General features: G+C 53.2%; 9 protein-coding genes across 9 annotated transcripts; 4 read left to right on the forward strand and 5 right to left on the reverse strand.

The window, feature by feature from the left end:
* Positions 1 to 62: 62 nt before the first annotated feature.
* On the reverse strand, positions 63 to 1,088 carry ASPSYDRAFT_159805 (uncharacterized protein; the record flags this gene model as incomplete). Its single annotated transcript, XM_040842854.1, has 2 exons — positions 63 to 633; positions 685 to 1,088. The coding sequence occupies 2 exons, from the start codon at positions 1,086 to 1,088 to the stop codon at positions 63 to 65; spliced, it is 975 nt and encodes a 324-aa protein (XP_040698319.1).
* Positions 1,089 to 1,874: 786 nt separating this feature from the next.
* Positions 1,875 to 4,319, forward strand: ASPSYDRAFT_61116 (uncharacterized protein; the record flags this gene model as incomplete). The annotated part of the gene is made up of 3 exons (XM_040849944.1): positions 1,875 to 2,353; positions 2,513 to 3,458; positions 3,495 to 4,319. 3 exons carry the CDS (start codon positions 1,875 to 1,877, stop codon positions 4,317 to 4,319), a joined length of 2,250 nt encoding a protein of 749 aa, XP_040698320.1.
* Positions 4,320 to 4,367: 48 nt separating this feature from the next.
* Positions 4,368 to 5,012, reverse strand: ASPSYDRAFT_93434 (uncharacterized protein; the record flags this gene model as incomplete). The annotated part of the gene is made up of 1 exon (XM_040852834.1): positions 4,368 to 5,012. The coding sequence occupies one exon, from the start codon at positions 5,010 to 5,012 to the stop codon at positions 4,368 to 4,370; it is 645 nt and encodes a 214-aa protein (XP_040698321.1).
* A 359-nt stretch (positions 5,013 to 5,371) lies between these two features.
* On the reverse strand, positions 5,372 to 6,179 carry ASPSYDRAFT_135857 (putative quinol monooxygenase; the record flags this gene model as incomplete). The annotated part of the gene is made up of 3 exons (XM_040840732.1): positions 5,372 to 5,876; positions 5,944 to 6,074; positions 6,126 to 6,179. 3 exons carry the CDS (start codon positions 6,177 to 6,179, stop codon positions 5,372 to 5,374), a joined length of 690 nt encoding a protein of 229 aa, XP_040698322.1.
* Positions 6,180 to 6,399: 220 nt separating this feature from the next.
* Positions 6,400 to 7,224, forward strand: ASPSYDRAFT_159698 (uncharacterized protein; the record flags this gene model as incomplete). Its single annotated transcript, XM_040842850.1, has 2 exons — positions 6,400 to 6,856; positions 6,956 to 7,224. 2 exons carry the CDS (start codon positions 6,400 to 6,402, stop codon positions 7,222 to 7,224), a joined length of 726 nt encoding a protein of 241 aa, XP_040698323.1.
* A 211-nt stretch (positions 7,225 to 7,435) lies between these two features.
* On the forward strand, positions 7,436 to 8,343 carry ASPSYDRAFT_35218 (SDR family NAD(P)-dependent oxidoreductase; the record flags this gene model as incomplete). The annotated part of the gene is made up of 3 exons (XM_040845315.1): positions 7,436 to 7,778; positions 7,817 to 8,077; positions 8,138 to 8,343. The coding sequence occupies 3 exons, from the start codon at positions 7,436 to 7,438 to the stop codon at positions 8,341 to 8,343; spliced, it is 810 nt and encodes a 269-aa protein (XP_040698324.1).
* A 474-nt stretch (positions 8,344 to 8,817) lies between these two features.
* Positions 8,818 to 10,535, forward strand: ASPSYDRAFT_61118 (uncharacterized protein; the record flags this gene model as incomplete). The annotated part of the gene is made up of 4 exons (XM_040849945.1): positions 8,818 to 9,044; positions 9,098 to 9,181; positions 9,238 to 9,363; positions 9,416 to 10,535. The coding sequence occupies 4 exons, from the start codon at positions 8,818 to 8,820 to the stop codon at positions 10,533 to 10,535; spliced, it is 1,557 nt and encodes a 518-aa protein (XP_040698325.1).
* A 439-nt stretch (positions 10,536 to 10,974) lies between these two features.
* On the reverse strand, positions 10,975 to 12,143 carry ASPSYDRAFT_61119 (uncharacterized protein; the record flags this gene model as incomplete). Its single annotated transcript, XM_040849946.1, has 3 exons — positions 10,975 to 11,459; positions 11,530 to 12,018; positions 12,077 to 12,143. 3 exons carry the CDS (start codon positions 12,141 to 12,143, stop codon positions 10,975 to 10,977), a joined length of 1,041 nt encoding a protein of 346 aa, XP_040698326.1.
* Positions 12,144 to 12,578: 435 nt separating this feature from the next.
* On the reverse strand, positions 12,579 to 15,149 carry ASPSYDRAFT_49636 (FAD-dependent oxidoreductase). The gene is made up of 3 exons (XM_040847877.1): positions 14,189 to 15,149; positions 13,900 to 14,129; positions 12,579 to 13,837 (listed from the first exon to the last, which is right to left on the reverse strand). Exons 1-3 carry the CDS (start codon positions 14,731 to 14,733, stop codon positions 12,795 to 12,797), a joined length of 1,818 nt encoding a protein of 605 aa, XP_040698327.1. The 5' UTR covers positions 14,734 to 15,149; the 3' UTR covers positions 12,579 to 12,794.
* Positions 15,150 to 16,609: the final 1,460 nt, after the last annotated feature.

A 16,609-nucleotide genomic window follows, 5' to 3' on the forward strand; every position in this document is an offset into this window, starting at 1 on the left:
TATTGGGATACATATCAATGCTACTTTATCAATCGTTCATCAACTGCACTTGGGATCATAATTCAAAGGCGTATCGAGTCACCCGTCATTCCAAACCATCTTTTCAGACCACAAAATATCTCCTCCTCATTCTGGAATGAATCGACGACCCATGTTCTCTCTCCCATATTCAGTTTCACCACCCCGTTGACGTACATGAGCTTTCCAACTACAGGAACGGCGTCTGCGTAATCCGCACAGACACTCTCACCATCAAGCAAAGGAAGCCCCTCCGTTTCCCCACCACGGATGAACTTGACAACCCAAAAGTTCCCTCTGCCACGAGCCTCCCAGCTAGTATACCGATTGATGACTTCGAAGTCATCTTGGAAGAATTCAAGCTCTGCAAAGGCGTAGAAGGAATTCCACTCCCTTGCGGGCCCATTGCGGCACTGGTAGACCCAGAGTTTTTGCTCTAGACGCGTCTGTTTAGAGATATTCCCGTATACAAGCTGCACCTCTTGCGCCCCGAGATTCTGAACTGGCTGGCCCGAAACTAGTCGCAGCGGTTGCGTTGGTCCGTCGCCCCCGAATGCGACGTCGACATGGTATTGCTGCCCGGATGGAAGTTGGACAATTGTCACAATATGCGTCCTGCTTTCAATGTCAATTTTGGCCTGGGTGTAGAAGAGTTCTCATGCATACCATCCCCTATATTCACCTTGAGGCAAACCATTAACCCGCGCTCGGTTCCGGACCCCCGTCGTATAGGCGGAGAATCCCAGTCCTAGCAGAATATGGTAGAAAAAGATACTGCACTCTAGGCAATAGCCTCCTCGTCCGGATGGTGCCTCTAAGTCCTCGGGGCCCATGAGCTTTACATAGATGCTTTCCGGCCGAATATCGACGACAGCATCAGCGTTATTTGAATAATGTACTGACAAATTATCGTATGGAAATCGTGTGATTTGGCCCCGGAAAAGAACAGTGAGGCCTTCTTCTGTCTTCGGGAAAGACTGCGGATTGTGGACGAATTGGTCATATCCGGCCGGAAGTGCGAGGTACCTGAGATACTTGCTAATCTGGGAACTTGAAAATGCAGATGGCATCTTGTCTGTCGTACTCGAACAATCTTTTTCGGCGAGATTGAAGCGGTGGAAGAGCTCTGCTGTTAAGGCCCATTGCTGGTGTGAGTCATCACAACTTGGGCTCGACAGTATTCACCGTGTTTTTTCAATACGCATACGAACACCACTTCGAGGTGTCTGGAAATCTTTTGATGGCCATCATCACGCCCAAATACCCAGCGCCCATCAGACAACCCAAGTCGGCCGGTGTGTGCCGATGGGCTGCTCGACAATTGTGTAGGAAGGTCTAGGTAAGAAGCAGCGCTTTTGCACTAGCTGAGCTTGGGAGTAGAATGGTCTCTTTTCGAGCCCTTATTTTCATTCTGCTTCAGATTCTCTTGACCAAGACTCTTAGGGTCCTCGACTACTACGGATGGTGCAATTTCGTGTCAGGATTGGTGCAGTTTGCCCTAGCTGTCTCTAGATACAGTATGAGAGGAGGAGGAATGGACAGATATATCAGCCGCCATATCAATACCAGTGTATTAAGACATCATGGCGGAGGGAAATAAATGTCCGGTGGATGCACAGGTGTGCCCAATCTTCATACCAAGCGGACTTGTATCTCCGGCATGACTCGTGCAGTTGGAGATCCTACGGACTAGATCCTGAATGGCACTGACCCCGGCCCTCACCCCGCACAGAGAATGACCCTTGCTGGGTCTGACCCCGGAAGTCATGATGACGATTCTTGTGTACTTTCATTGAGACGATTTGACAGACACATGGACCGCGAGAGCGAAGAACTACCTATCCTCGCCGTAGAGAATGCCGGCACACAAGAACACACGACAGTCGCGCGTGTCGAAGCAAGTCTCCAACGGAACATGCAAAACCTGCACCCCCTGCCGCAAGAAGAAGATCAGATGCGATGGCGCTCGGCCGCAGTGTCTCGAGTGCAGCACAAACGGGCTGGATTGTGCCTACCCGCAAGATGGCAGGCGAGAGCCACGACCATCCAGGACCCGTGTTCAGGTCCTGGAGACAACGGTGCTTGCCCTGATGGACCACATGAAGGCCGCCGGGATTGTTCCCTCACAGACCCTTCTTGGAGACTGGATGGATGGCGAGCGGCAGGAAGGTGATCTGATGCATCAGAACCAGCAGGAACAGCCTCCGCAATATCCTCACGATCAGAATCTTACCAATCTTGCCTCAGTTGCCGTAATGGCCAAGCAATTACCGACTCCGTCCATATCTAGCTCCAGGACCGACAAGCCCGACTTCCATCCGACTGTCCCATTCCCGTGGAACAGGAATGTGGAACGGGACAGCGTTGACTTGCAAAACCCCAGCCAGGACTGCCAAGAAGTGCAGAATGAGAACGCAGACAATATTGAGCTAGGTATGCAGACAGAACAGGACCGCGGTATTCAGGATGATGCCCACACTGCGGACGCCCAAAGCGGATCAGGGATGTCGCCTTGTGAAGCCCGCGTAGCCGGGGCGTTTCTGGAACACGGCTGTGTTTCTTCAGTCCACGGTCTTGCGAGTATCCTGAATCCAACATCGAGAGCACAGTATAAGGACAATATATCCACAGTGGGCCGGAAGGGCGAGAATGCCATCGCGGCATCCAAGGCAAGGCTCATCAGCAACGCAGCTCTTCAGCGACAGCGAGAGCCTCGCATCTTTCGCCAACCATCAAACAAGGTCGACCTGGATGGTTGCGATCATGAGCTTGCGATGCACTTGCTGGATGTGCACTTCAACCGACAGCACTACGCCTACCTTGTTTCATATCGTCCGGCAATCACGGAGAGCATCGCGAATGGCGGCGGCCCCTGGGTCAACAAGCTGCTGCTAAACGCGATTTACTTCTCCGGGACACTTTATAGCGATAGACCAAGCCTGCGGGCTGATCTAAGTGATCAGAACAGTCTCGGAGCCTACTTTTACAGGCGCTTCCGCCAGCTGCTGGCCGATGAAATATGCAGCCCTAGCATCCCCACCGCGGTGGCTCTACTGCTAACCAGTGCGACTCTGGTATCCAAAGGACAGTCGAGCGCCGGCTGGAATCTCTCGGGGGTTGCGTACCGCATGATCATCGATATGGGATGCCACTTGATGCTCGGCCCCGACTACCAGACCAACCTCACAGCAGGCCATAGCCAACTCCTGCGAGGTGATCTGGAACAGGAAGTGCGCAGGCGACTGTACTGGGGCGCATTTGTCACGGATGCCACGCAGTCTCTGTACCTTGGGAGGCCATGCATGTTTGCAACCGCCGAAGCCCGGGTGCCTCTACTGCTTCTTGACACATTCGAAGAGCTCGAGGACTGGGAGCCGTATATTGACCCTTCCTCTCTTGCTGAACCGCCGCCAGCATATGCACCCCAGCCAGCCCATGCGGTATCGACGTTCAACTGACTTGCTCGCCTCTTTCAGATCTCGGTCCGCATTACCGACCTGTATGGTATCCAGACTATGAAATGCACGTCGGAGTACCTCCAGCAGGCCAAGTCAGCCATCGAGAGAGAATTGCACCAGTGGAATACATCTCTACCATCTCACCTGAGGTTCGACCCGGACGCAGCATGCACGCCGCCGCCACCGCATCAGATAACGCCGCATACAACCTTCCACGCCCTGACTATCCTGCTCAACCGTGCGTTCCTAGAAGAAGGACACCTCCGTCGTCACAGCGATGAGGGCAGCAGGGAACGAAGCGAGCAGGCGTGCATTTCAAGCGCGCTCGCCATCCAGAAGTTTGTGCGCGCGTACAAGAAGGCCTTTACGCTCCGCCGGGCTCCGTTTCTCCTTTCTTACGCGGTGTATAGCGCTGTAATTGTTATTTTGCGCCAGGAGCGACACGAGCGCGGTCAGTTCATGGAACCGATATCTTTCTTTTGGACCTGCCTGAGTGAGCTGCAGGGAGGCTGCAACTTTGGCCTGGAGAAGCCACTGAGCATCCTTCGCGACATGGTGCACGAATTCCAGGTCAGCACCCGCCATGGCGGCACTGCTGGAGGGCAAGACGAGGTGCTTCAATTAATGAACCTTGACGAGACCATTTTCCCGCAACCCGTGAGCCGGCAGGCACCTTTCGTGGGAGACGACTACATGAGTATGGGTGCCATGGGCCAGTCAGATCATGCAGGAGGCTTTGGCACCTCATCACCAGGCTTCCTGGCATCGTTAAACCAGCTGGAAAGCGACATTACTCAGGATACTCTATACGGCTTATTCGCCCCTTCGCAGCTACATCTATGACACGGGAATTGCATTCAAATATGCCAGACAGACACTAAACTGCACACTTCACAGCGTCTGTACCACCCTCCACACCCTCCGGATATTCGGCCTGGCCGCATTGCTCCTAATCCTAAGCGTCCACTCCGTCACACCAGCCTGCCACTCAGGCCCACCGAGGCCATTCTCCGCATCGTAAAGATTGATCCCGTAGAAGCTGCCCGTCTCGGCCTCACCGTAGACCCCGGCCAGCGCGTACCGCCGCGCAGCACGCCAGCCCGGTACATGAGTTAGCTTGGCGCCATGTTCCTGGTCGTACCAAGCGTGATAGTCTTCCTCCGTCTCTGGACGGGGCGTCGAGCCGTTGATGACGAGGACAGAGCCGAGGGGCGGAGGCGTGGGAAGGACGTGCGGAGTTTTCTGTGCTTCGCTATCTCCTGCTTCTTTGTCGCGGCCGTTGATGAACGAGCAGAGGATCCAGGATGGGTGAGGAGCGGCAATTGCGCGATGGGCCTCGCCGTCCGCGTCGTGAAGGTCTGGGGAGGAGAGAAGGGGTGTTATGTCGCGCAGGAAGTAGATCGTGTTGCTCGATGGGTTCTTGTTGTCGTCTGCTTTGAGGTTGTAGGTGGCTTCAATGTCAACGCCGGCCAGTGGTGCCTGCATATCAGCGGAAGGGGCGTCAGAGAGACGCATGAGTACGCCTGGGGTAGGCATTATGGTTGATGCGGTGAAGGGATGCGTTGAAATAATTTCAGACACTGACGAGGAGTTATATCTATGAATGCTCTGTCTATTTAACATAATACGTCTACTTTCCACCCGGAACTACATTCACGGGGACGGCGCATACCAAGATATCGAGAGCCGGAGGTCCATCTCCGGCTATGAAGTGATGCCTCTTGGATGCACCGACGGATAACTGAGGAAGACCAGGACATCCAGCCGGTGCGGAGAACAGTCAAGAAAGAGGTGAAGGCGGGCGAGCGGGTTGGTTGATGTTGGTGTCTGCACGCTGAACCTTGACAGCAAAGTAGTATATTCAAAGCTCTTTCTCCATATAAACATTTGTATTTCTATCTACCTAGAAACCCAACACCACATTCAACCCAGGTAGTTCTCATTTGACCATCCAACATGGCCTCCATCGCCCCCCACGGCTCTGCAACAACGCCCCGGGCCATAAATCCAGCCCAGGCATCCTTGCTTTCGCACCGGACAAAGACCAACAGCCCTTCATCCTCCTCCTCATCCCCTTCCCCTCGACGGAGGACCCAAAAGCTCAGCACAGAGGTGTCTTGCTCCGCCTCTCTTGCGAGCCCGTCCAACTGCCGCAGAACGGATCCCCTCTTCCCAGCCCGTGGAGTCAGCTCTTCCACGACGATATACGCCTGTGATTTCATCTTAGACACAGCCTCGCCGTCCTGAGTAGTACGCCCGAGGAAGCCCACAGACGACGGCCGCCAGTAGCGAAGGTTGCTGGGCCGCGCGAGCAGGGCCTCCGCGGCCACGGCTGTGCGGAAGGTCTTGTACTCGGTGCTTGCGCGGTGAGTTACCGTGTGGGCCTCGACGTCCTCGTATCTAGATAGAGATGCAGATCGGTTACCAAGGGAGTATCACAAGAGTTAAGTATACTAGGTGGGCGTACACTTCAAGTCCCCTGACCCAGTGGTGCGGGACGGCGTCGTTGTCCTCGGCGCTGCGGAACCAGGCGTATGCGGGGCACTTTGGCTCGCGGGCGTGCGTGACCGCGGCGATCTTGGATATGTACTCGAGGAACTGCTTGGTTATTATTTTCATCATCAAGGACTGTATTGTGGCTTGACGTACCCTGTCCCGTTTTGGTGCGGAGGCGCAGTTGGAGAGGGGGGCGATGATATACATGACAGTGAGGTTCAGATGGATTGTCTATCAATTGGGGTACAGGCAGCTGTAGGATAGTTTTAGAAGCCCGGTATAAATAATAACGGTCTCGACGGAGGTGCGAGTGGGTCACAATGGACATACAAGTCCAGCTCACCTCCAACCCGCATATAATCTGCCCATTCCGACATCCACATCATCGAGCAGCACCGACCATCCCACATTCACATTAATGCCTACAATGCCAGAGACTCCAATCCTACCAGCCGCGTTCTTCTCGCCAGCCGCCTCCCTCCCCCCACCGACCCGCCTGCGCTGGTACATTTGTGTCGTGGTAACGCTCTCATCACTCAACTACCCAGATGTAATCCCCCAAGTCTACGCCCACTTCGACAGCGACCTACTGTCCATTCACTCGCCAGAGGACCGCTTCAGCGCCGTGCGCAAGCTCCGCGAGGGCCTAATCAAGTCCACGGGTATCGTCGGCGCCGCACGCACCGGCAACGCGATGCGCACGCTCGCCAGCTGCGTCCCGAGAGAGCTGCAGGAGAAGGAGACGTCGCTGCGCTCGCAGGAGTCGGACCATGTCGCCCGCGAGCGAGGCAAGGCGTTTTGGTCGAGGATTTATGCTCGCAATAGGGCGTTTGATCCGGGGGCGACGGTGCGCGCGAGTCCCGATTATGCGTTTGTTGTTAGAGGTTTGGAGCCTTTCTTTTCTTTCCTTCTTTCTTTTGTTTTCTTGGAAGATCCGGCTACTTACAGGTACTATATGCTGATGCGAGTTATGCTACTCGTAGAGGTCCTTTATGCCCGCATCTTCTCCTTTGATGCTGTCATTGACGATTTATTGACGGGGTATGTCATCGTCTCGGCGCTGTATGGGATGGACTGTCCCAACCAGCTGCAGAACCATATGAAAGGGATGTTGATCAATGGGGCCACAAGGGAGGATCTGGAGGAACTCCGTGATCTCTGTTTAGGTCTAGCAAAGGTACTGGGAGTGCGATTCAGGCACACTCCGCCGTTGATCCCAGAGAAGCCGGACGAGGGGGAGTCAAGTGGATGAAGATCTGAATATTAGGAATTTCCATACATTCGTAATTCTCGTCTCCATGTCATCGTCCATCTATTTGTCCGATTTAGAGTAAATATAATGCAATCGGACATGTACATCCGATGCACCAACCAGACTGGTCTCTTATAAAGACGGACGACAGAAAGAAGAAATACTCAATGAATACTTGCAATTGCAGTTGCTTGACCCATCAGAACAGGAAATGTCACAGTTACCCTCATCCTTTCCCCCTCGGCCATCCCCAAGCCTCGCCGGCAAAGTCGCCATCGTCACGGGTGCTGGAAGTACCGGCGATAACGAACTCGGTAACGGGCGCGCCATCGCCATCCTCCTCGTAGAAGCCGGAGCCTCAGTTGTATGCGTCGATCGCGAGGCCGGCCCGGCAAAGAGAACCGCAGAGATCATACGGAGCGAGTTCCCGGGCGCTGCAGCGTTGGCAATACAAGGAGATGTCACGAACGAGGACGACTGCCGTCGCATAGTCAACAAGACCACAGCACGGTTCAACCGCTTGGACGTCCTGGTTAACAACGTGGGCATCATCGGTGCGCGGGGGACTGCTCCAGATGTGGACGTCTCCCAGTGGGCTCAGGTCTGGAGGTCAACGTTACCAGCATGATGCTGATGGTGAAGTTTGCCGTTGGCGCAATGCGAGCGAACGCTCCTCGCGAAGACGAGGGATACATCCGTGGCAGTATCGTCAACATGGGATCTGTGGCTGGGCTGCAGGGGGGCACGCCTAGTCTGCTGTATCCGACGAGCAAGGGCGCTGTGGTCAATATGACGCGGGCGATGGCGGCACACCATGCTCGCGATGGAATCCGCGTGAATTGTGTCTGTCCAGGTGAGTGTCCTGCGTAAACGTGTCCCCTTGCTGTGCTAATCTTGCTAACTGGGTATCAAGGCATGTTGTACACTCCCATGATGTATGGGTCCGGTATGGATCCGGCTACGAGGGAAGCTCGGCGCAAAAGGAGCCTTCTTCAGACAGAAGGGACTGCCTGGGATACGGCTGGACCGGTGAGATTCCTCGCGGGGAATGAGGCACGGTGGATTACAGGGACAATTCTCATGGTGGATGCAGGGGCTACTTGTGCGCAGCTGGTCTAGTTTTTCTTTTTTCTGTTATAAACAGTAAGATATATCAAGTTGTCCAATAGCACCACCCCGCGATTACTGGAATGGTCGTATAGATCCTAAGATTCCAACTTTGGGCTCGTATCCCATAGTAGGTAGCTGATATCAATCGTGGACCGGACATGCAGTTCCGACAGTCTTTGTCCCCACAACTAATGAGCAGGGTGGAATTGGGAGTGAGGAGAAGATGGGGCTGCGAGTGCACTAAAGCAATTTAATGCCATTCAATTCGAGCATTTGGTCCCCGGATCAGCAATGCAGTAAGCCCTACCCCAGACGCCAGGTCAGTCCTCTTCCCCGGGGTTCTCATGTCCGCCACTCATAGGTATTTATACCGATATGCTACCTCCACCAGTTCCTCAATTTTCAAGGTCAGCAGGCTTCCGTAGTCGCTCCTCCTCTGTTCCAATGCCTGCACTCTCATCTCTTACACCCTTGAAGTCAACCATGGCTGAGCGGCACGACTCCAATTGTGACCAGATGTCACTTTCCGACGCGAAGCCCGCCGTTGAGACTGGCCATTTGGAGCACGCACTCCAGGATGGCCTCTCGCAGGATGATGCCACATTTCTGCATGAGTTTCCCCAAACTGCCCACAGGAAGGCATTCCGAAAGGTCGACTTCAGGCTCATGCCAATGCTCATGGCCTTGTACTTGATTGCCAACCTCGATCGGTCAGAATACCCTATACCCCTGAAACAGATAAAGCAGAATTAACGCACTGCAGAGCCAACCTGGGGAATGCTAAGATTGAAGGGCTGGAAGCCGACCTCAACATGGAAGGAACCGACTATAACTTTGCCAACATGATGTTCTTTATATCCCATACATTCTGCTCGAGGTCCCGGCAAATGCCATCCTCATTAGGTTCACCAAGCCGTCTCAGTGGATCAGCCTCATCGTGACAGCGTGGGGAATCGTTATGACTTGTTCTGGCTTTGTCCAGAGCTGGGGTGGTCTCGTAGGCTGCCGCGTTCTGCTTGGAGTATTCGAGTCAGTAATATCTCTTTTATCAACTTTCTGATTATATCCTCACTTCGAAAAGGGCCGGTTTCTTCCCCGGCGCTGTCTTCCTTCTCAGCCAGTGGTACCCTCCTTACATGACCCAACTCCGCATGGCAATGCTGTACTGCGCGGCTGCCCTTTCCGGTGCCTTTTCCGGCCTCCTGGCTGCAGCAATCGCGGAGATGTCAGGCGTTGGAGGCTACAATGGCTGGCCCTGGATATTCATCCTAGAGGGAATCGTCACCATAGCACTGGGCATCGGTGCCTACTTCATCCTACCCGACTCACCCTCCCACTCTAAGCGCTGGCTCACTGAGCTAGAGATACAATACCTCAACCTCCTCCATCAGAGGTACCGACGCACGCGCCGAACCGGAGAGGACAACGCCCAGCGCAGCCCAGAACAAGAAGAACAAGAACAGGAGGAAGAGGCCGCCGCGATGAACAAGGCCCAGAAATGGAAGGTCCTCCTCTCAGTCCTGACCGACTGGCAGATATATCTCCAGGCAATGATTTTCATGTCCAGCTCTGTGCCAACCTACGCCCTCAAGTTCACCCTCCCCCAGATCATGGTAAACATGGGCTTTTCCAGTACCCAGGCTCAGCTGCTCTCCGCACCCCCGTACGTTGCCGGCGCCATATCAGCCGTGGTCTCTTCCACCTTTGCAGACAGAGTTACCTGGCGGCTGCCATTCATCGTCGGACCCCAGCTCAGTCTCATGACCGCGTACGCGGTGCTCTTTAGTTTCAGCGCGGACATCGCCACGCATGTTGCGCTGTGCTTCACGTTTGTGCATGTCGCCACCATCAGCGTCTACCCCATCATCCCTGGCGGGAACACTTGGACCGTGAACAACGTGGCGGGCCCGGCGAAGAGGGCCATGGGTGTTGCTTACATGATTGCCCTGGGAAACTGCGGCGGCATCATCGGCAGCTTTATTTTCATTGGGGACGAGAGCCCGCGGTACCAGACTGGATGGGGAGTCAGTCTGGGATTTATATCTGCTGGTGCGTGCGCGGCCTGTACCCTCGGTGTTATATATACGTGCGTAAACAGACGGAGGGCCCGCGAAACGGAGGACGAGATCAGGGCGAAGTACTCTGATGTAGAGTTGGAACGAATGGGGGATCGTAGTCCGCTATTCCGCTACACTCTCTAGTCCAGATTCGGGAATGCCTTTATTTGGGTCTACTGGGAATGAATTTACGAACGATTCGTAGTTTGCTCTCAGAAGTGACCTGATAGGGAGCCCCGCAGGTCTACCTTCGGTCTATATATATGCATACGTATATGAAATGTTTCACTACTATGTTGGATTCCACATCAACCAGTACTATCCTGGGTAAACATAATGTCTATGGGGCATATTAACGCACCTGACGGTTCGCTATCATACAACCATGCCGCAACCCAGACTATGGCCACTACCATGTCCGTGGCAACGCGAAGTCTTATTTCGGGTACATGCAGTTTAATGTTCGAGTATTACTGCAGCATCTCAGTACACGGTGAGCACACACACAAACTCCAAAAGGGTACGCAAAATTTAGACGAACAGAAGAACTCGTTGTTCTGAATTGGTCCAGCAAGCTAGAGATTTACTTCTGTTCATGTTTGATACTCCAGTCTTCAACCATTTTCAGGACGCTCCTCTGTTTCCCGTCATAGCCGACATGCTTCATCCAATCTGCCAAGCTCTTGATGCGCTGAGGGTGGATTCGATGTAAAATCGTCGTATCGCGCGCCTTGGTAATGCCGCCTCCCCAATAGCGCCACCACGCCCCGAAATTTTCGCGCCAACTCATGGTAGAGTCATCTCGAGCCACATCGGGGCCGAGGGCCCAGTTGACAGATGCGCCGGGGTAAGGCTCTGCCACTGATGCGTATGTTTCAAACGGGATGGACTTATGGGCCGCCAACTTGCCGGTGACTTGAGTGAAGATCGTAGCGATCTCGCCGAAACTGACATTGTCCGTCATGACTTGGAGATCAATGCCAGCGGACTCGGATGGGTTGTCAAAAATCCAGAGGTTGTAGGCACCAACGTCACAGAGCGCTATCAATGGAATCTTCACGTCACTGCCTTTAATAAAAGTTAGATAAGTCCATCTACCTCAAATCTTTGGGAATCCTGCATAAGGGATCGGACTCACGAGCTGGATTGGCCCACATGAATGACCCGTCCTCCTGCTCGATAGGCACAAACATCCCATCCATAAGCATATCCATGTATGGCCCAGTACTGAAGAGTGTGCTCTTCATACCATCTTGTCCTAAGGCCAGGATAAACTTGCCAACTCTTCCTTTGGAGTCCATATGACCACAATGGTACTTTTCGTCGAAACTGGCGGCATCCATGGTGTATTCGATGTTAGCCCAGACGTAGTGCTGTACCCCTTCAGCTCTCGCAATCTCATAGGCTCTAAAGCCGTAGAACAATTCATCTTTTCCCCCTAGAGTGAACCCGTCTGTGTTGACCCAGGCACCATAGACTCCTCGGAATACATGATGCAGATCCCGTTGGTTGTCCTGCGCACCCTGGAGCAAGGCCACATTAGGGAGACCAGCCAGGTGCTGCGCGCGAGTGGAGTTGGGGTTGCGAGTCAAGACTCTGACACGGTATCGTCCACTCTCTGCCAGGGCTACTCCCAAGTCAGCGCGAGCCCTCGTCGGTGAATTAAATGATTTGTCCTCCCTCACCTTTGACCACTGGCATGCCCTGAGCGCCAGTGCCTCCGATTACGGCGATTTCTCTCAAGTCGACCATCGGCTACGAAGCGTAGGGCTGTATTGATAGTTAAGTCGTGCTTCGATATAGATATGGTTAATGGCGGAGTTTCCAAGCCGCCTGGGAGCGAGGGCAGCTTCCCAGATGTTTATAAGTAGACAGCATAACCCGATTCTGGCGGTCACTACGTAATTAATCCGCGGATTGTTGACAAATCGTGAATAGTAATCAAGCCGCTACAATCTTACAATCTTCGCAAGCTCGAAGCTCTGGGCTGACCGATTTCTTGTGGAGGTGGAAAGACCCACCAAATAGAGTACATGTCAACCATGTTCAAGGCGCTCTCGCGTTTGGGTGATTATGAATATGGCTCTCGCATTTGCATGATTAGTGAACACTAAAATTACTCAGCCGGTGAATCAGTTGTTCGATTAATAACGTTGACGTAGCTGTATTTAATTTCGTCTTTATTACTCCGGGTATTATCTCCCAGTTACAGCCGCTCTTTATTAACTTCCGGGATATTTTCAAGGTATGAGAGAAGAAAAGCAAGATATACTACTTGGCTCTCTTTATAACTAGTCCTATAGTCTTGGAGTTCCCTTGTTTATTTGTCTATGTACTGCTATATTATATTTACTGATACTTTACCAGCAGCCTTTCCACCTCTATAACTCAAGAGTGGCCGCCTCACGCAGTAACATCAGGATAGCAAGCAAACCTCCCATCACCCTCATCCCAACCAACCCCCTGATGAACCATGAGGAGATTTGAGGGATCAACCTCGCGCTTAATCCTCAACAGCCGCTCATAATTCTCCTCACCCCAGAAAGAGTTGATATGATCGGGCTCCCACGGATCTGCCTCGTTGAGATACGCGCCTGAACCAGGTGTGAATGCTCGTAGAGGCTCCATGACATCGTGCGCGCGCTGCGCAATCCGCTGGACGAGTTTCGGGTTATCGATTGAGCCGTCGTATGTTCGGAAGTGCAGGACCTGCCAGATCCCCTCGCGCCAGTGCGGCGCTATCGAGGCGTGCCCGGGTCCACCAGGACGGTCTGATTCGGGCATGCTCTTCTTGGTGTAGACGGTTGGCATTGTGAGGCAGAGGACGAGGACCTGGATGGACGGCTCGAGCGGGTTCTGTTGGACGTTTAGGAAGTCTGAGAGGATGTCCGAGAGTTCTTCCTGTTTGTCCTGGACGAAAGACTCGCGTTTGACGATTCGGCTGGAGAGAGCCCACGCGGAGCCGGGGAAGATTCCGAATTCTTGAACCTGCACGAACGGGTCGAGGCCCTCGCGGAAACTCTCTGTGCTCTGGACCTTGACGATGCCGAGGTTGAATGTCGTTGCGAACTTGGCGAGCGGCTTCATCGATTCCACGGCTTCCTCGTGCGTGAGCAACGGCGTTGCAATAAAGACATACGTGCCCACACTCAACATGGTGATATACCCACCCCACCCTTCATCCGCCCACTTCTCCGCGTTCCCAACCAGGATATCCATCAGACGCCGCTGCTGGACGGGGAGGAGGTTCGTGAAGATCATTTGCACGAATTGGGTTTCCTTCTTCGGGTAAACGCGTGTGGTCATCTCGGTGATTACACCGAATGTACCCCCGCCGCCGCCGCGTAGGGCGAAGAAGATGTCCTGATTCTGGCACCGGTTTGCTGTGACATGTGTACCGTTGGGGAGGACAGCTTTTAGTTGTTGGACGCTGTCGACGCCGAGGCCTGGTATCTTATTAGCTCGCGGACGATAATCGGTGAGCAGGCAGTAATCGGGTCATTGGTACCTAGTTCGTTGGAGAGCATACTGTGCCCAGCTCCGGTGATCCAGCCTCCTGCTGCGCCAACAGTGATTGAGCTTCCGCCGACAATGCGATACCCGAGTGGCTCAACAAAGTCATATATACCGTCGAACTGCTGTCCCGCGCCGAATGTAATCGAGTCACCGCTGGACTCGGAGCAGCCGTCGGCTATGAAGTCTTTGTTGAGTTCGATAGGCGGTTGCAGGTTGTGCATCCTGGCCAGTCAGTCAGCCCTACATGACAACTGCATGATGCAGAGTAAAAAAGGACATACCAAAGAGCCAACGAGTCCGGTGCGGAACTCCTCCCCATATAATCATGCCCCGTATTCTTCACAACAAGCCTCAGGTTATGCTCTCCGGCGAAATCCAGCGTGCGCTGAACATCCTCCACGCTCTGCACATCAACATACTTTGTCGGCACACTCCCCTGCTCACATTTATCCAAGACCGGCGTCAGAATATCCGGCCGAATCGCTCCAAACGTACAACTGTCCCCCGTCGTCTGACACGCTCCCCACTGCGACTGCACGTAGTATCCGAACTGGCCCGTTGCGAAGGACAAGTCGCCGCCGTTCTTTTGAAAGTTCGCGCATTGGGCGTGGTCTGGTGTTTGCGATTCGCTGTTGTATCGCGTGTAGCAAGGGGCCAGCATGGGTTCGCCATTGCGGAGGTGGCCGGAGATTGTTTCGTTCAAGGCGTCCCAGGCGGACTCTGGGATTGAGGCAACGGAGGTGGTGGTGGTGCGTGTTACGGCGAGGGCGAGGGCCTGACTCGCGAGGGCCGTGAGGAGCACGAGATTCCCATGTAGTGGCGCCATAGTGAGCCTCTTCGCTGTGACTCTCTGCTCTGAGCTCCGGAATTTGAAGACAAAACCCCTTCTTCCAGGCAGCCCACGGTCCTCTTAAACTTCCCAACTGCTGCATCCAGTACACGCCCTGGCCACGTCCCTTGGCATACTTCCTCCAAATAGAATCAGGGTATGATTGGCCAATTCCTCGGAAGGGTTTGCCAATCGCCCTCGATCAGACCCAGTCCCACCAGAGCTCAATGCGCTATTGATGTGGCGCATGCCAACGATCCACGTCGCCTGAAGAGAAATGTGATTTGTCTTGAATTGCTTTTTTTGTTTTCCCGAATCTGCAGGTGAATCTGTTTTTCGCAGTTGACGAGTCGCGTCTCGTATTCATAATGGGCGCCTTGAGAGTTCCGCTGGGCTAAGCGAGGTGGGACTGTCGTCAGAATAAGTGCATCCAAGGAAAGGGGGGAAGTAAAAAGAAACAAACTGTACTCCGTACTTTGGACTCGTGGCTGGCATTGTTGCTTTTGACAGGGGTTCGCTTAGAAAATTGGACTAAGCACGAACTGCCGACTCGGCGATTTTTAAAGCATCACTACTAACGACTATGGCACAGGTCTTGGTTCAGGTACCAGCTGTAACAAATGTCATTACCTTGGCTATATTTTAAAAACCCATTATTGAGCCAGGCAAAGTCCAATTTGGGCGCCGGACATCAACTTTCCCACTCACAGTCCTCGTACCGGTGCCGGCGAAGCAATTCCAAGTAGTGCAACCGACAAGCACGCTTGCTTGCTTGTCTTAAGTAGGGCCTGGTCCCATTCTAGCCGAGTCGGGCTGGATCCGGTTGACTTTTCTGCCTCGGAACGACAACAGTATACAGTATCGAGCAACTGGACTTTGCAATTACATGGATTGTTCCGGATTGTTTGCAATGTATTACTTCTTCGCCAGGGTTAATCCGGACGGCCCTGTTCCGTTGCAACTCGAGGGCTTGTCCCTGTCAACCATCAACATTTTGGAATCTGCGTTCTGAAATTGTGATTCCGTGTCCGTCGTTTTCTGAGGGTAGAATACGTCAGAACTTACGGAAGGCATACGAAGGCTGTACGTGAGGATATTTTAAACACAGGAACTCCTCAACACACCCTTCCATATTAACCTATAACCTTATTTTTGAATACTACTGCGTTTGGCACATTTCACACTGTCCTGTTCTGAAAATGATTTTCTCTATCTCGGCCGACCATGCCGGTGGTGGGAGCACTTTGAGCGTCGCTAGTATTGCAGGCCAGCGAGGATCTCCCTGGAATGCCCCGTATGGGGCAGCTAAATTGGGGGGGTGATATCCTTGACCAAGTCGGCTGCGCAAGAAGCTGGGCCAAAGAACGTCAGGCTGAACGCTGTGGCACCGTAAGTGAAGGAACCCCTACTTTGTGAAGATGAATCCTAATTAATAAAGTGGTGTTGATGATACACCTCTTGCTACTGCCCTAGGCTCTCCTGATCTGGTGTTCCAGAGAATGGTTTCGAGAACCGCGCTTCAACGACTCGCCCAGCCTGAAGAAATCGCCAACTGCATTCTATTCTTGCTTAGCAATACTTCGAGCTTCCTCACAGGAAGTGTAAGTTTCTCGCACTTTGCCTTCGCAGTAATCCAGTAATGTTGGTTATCATCTAGGTTCTAAATGCAGATGGCGGATTCCAGTAGTTATATATATTTGGAAAACAGACTAGCAATGAAGTAATTTCTAACAACCGTGCCTGTATTTCCTGTTCGAGACAGTGTAAACAGCAGGCTAACCAATGGCTAATCGTACATGGCTACTCAGGTGGTCTCGTGCCGATGCCACGTACTCTGCTATACTTGTATGGCATCTTTTGTACGGTGATGGTA

The sequence above is a fragment of the Aspergillus sydowii genome, assembly GCF_001890705.1.
Source record: "Aspergillus sydowii CBS 593.65 unplaced genomic scaffold ASPSYscaffold_13, whole genome shotgun sequence".
Lineage (NCBI taxonomy): Eukaryota > Fungi > Ascomycota > Eurotiomycetes > Eurotiales > Aspergillaceae > Aspergillus > Aspergillus sydowii.

Bases quoted from the DNA above. Each gene is read 5' to 3' on its own strand.
- ASPSYDRAFT_49636 (XM_040847877.1), bottom strand. From the start codon at position 14,733: ATGGCGCCACTACATGGGAATCTCGTGCTCCTCACGGCCCTCGCGAGT. The intron at 14,130-14,188 runs GTATGTCCTTTT...CTGACTGGCCAG, and splicing joins CCGGACTCGTTGGCTCTTTG to GATGCACAACCTGCAACCGC. The intron at 13,838-13,899 runs GTACCAATGACC...ATAAGATACCAG, and splicing joins TATGCTCTCCAACGAACTAG to GCCTCGGCGTCGACAGCGTC.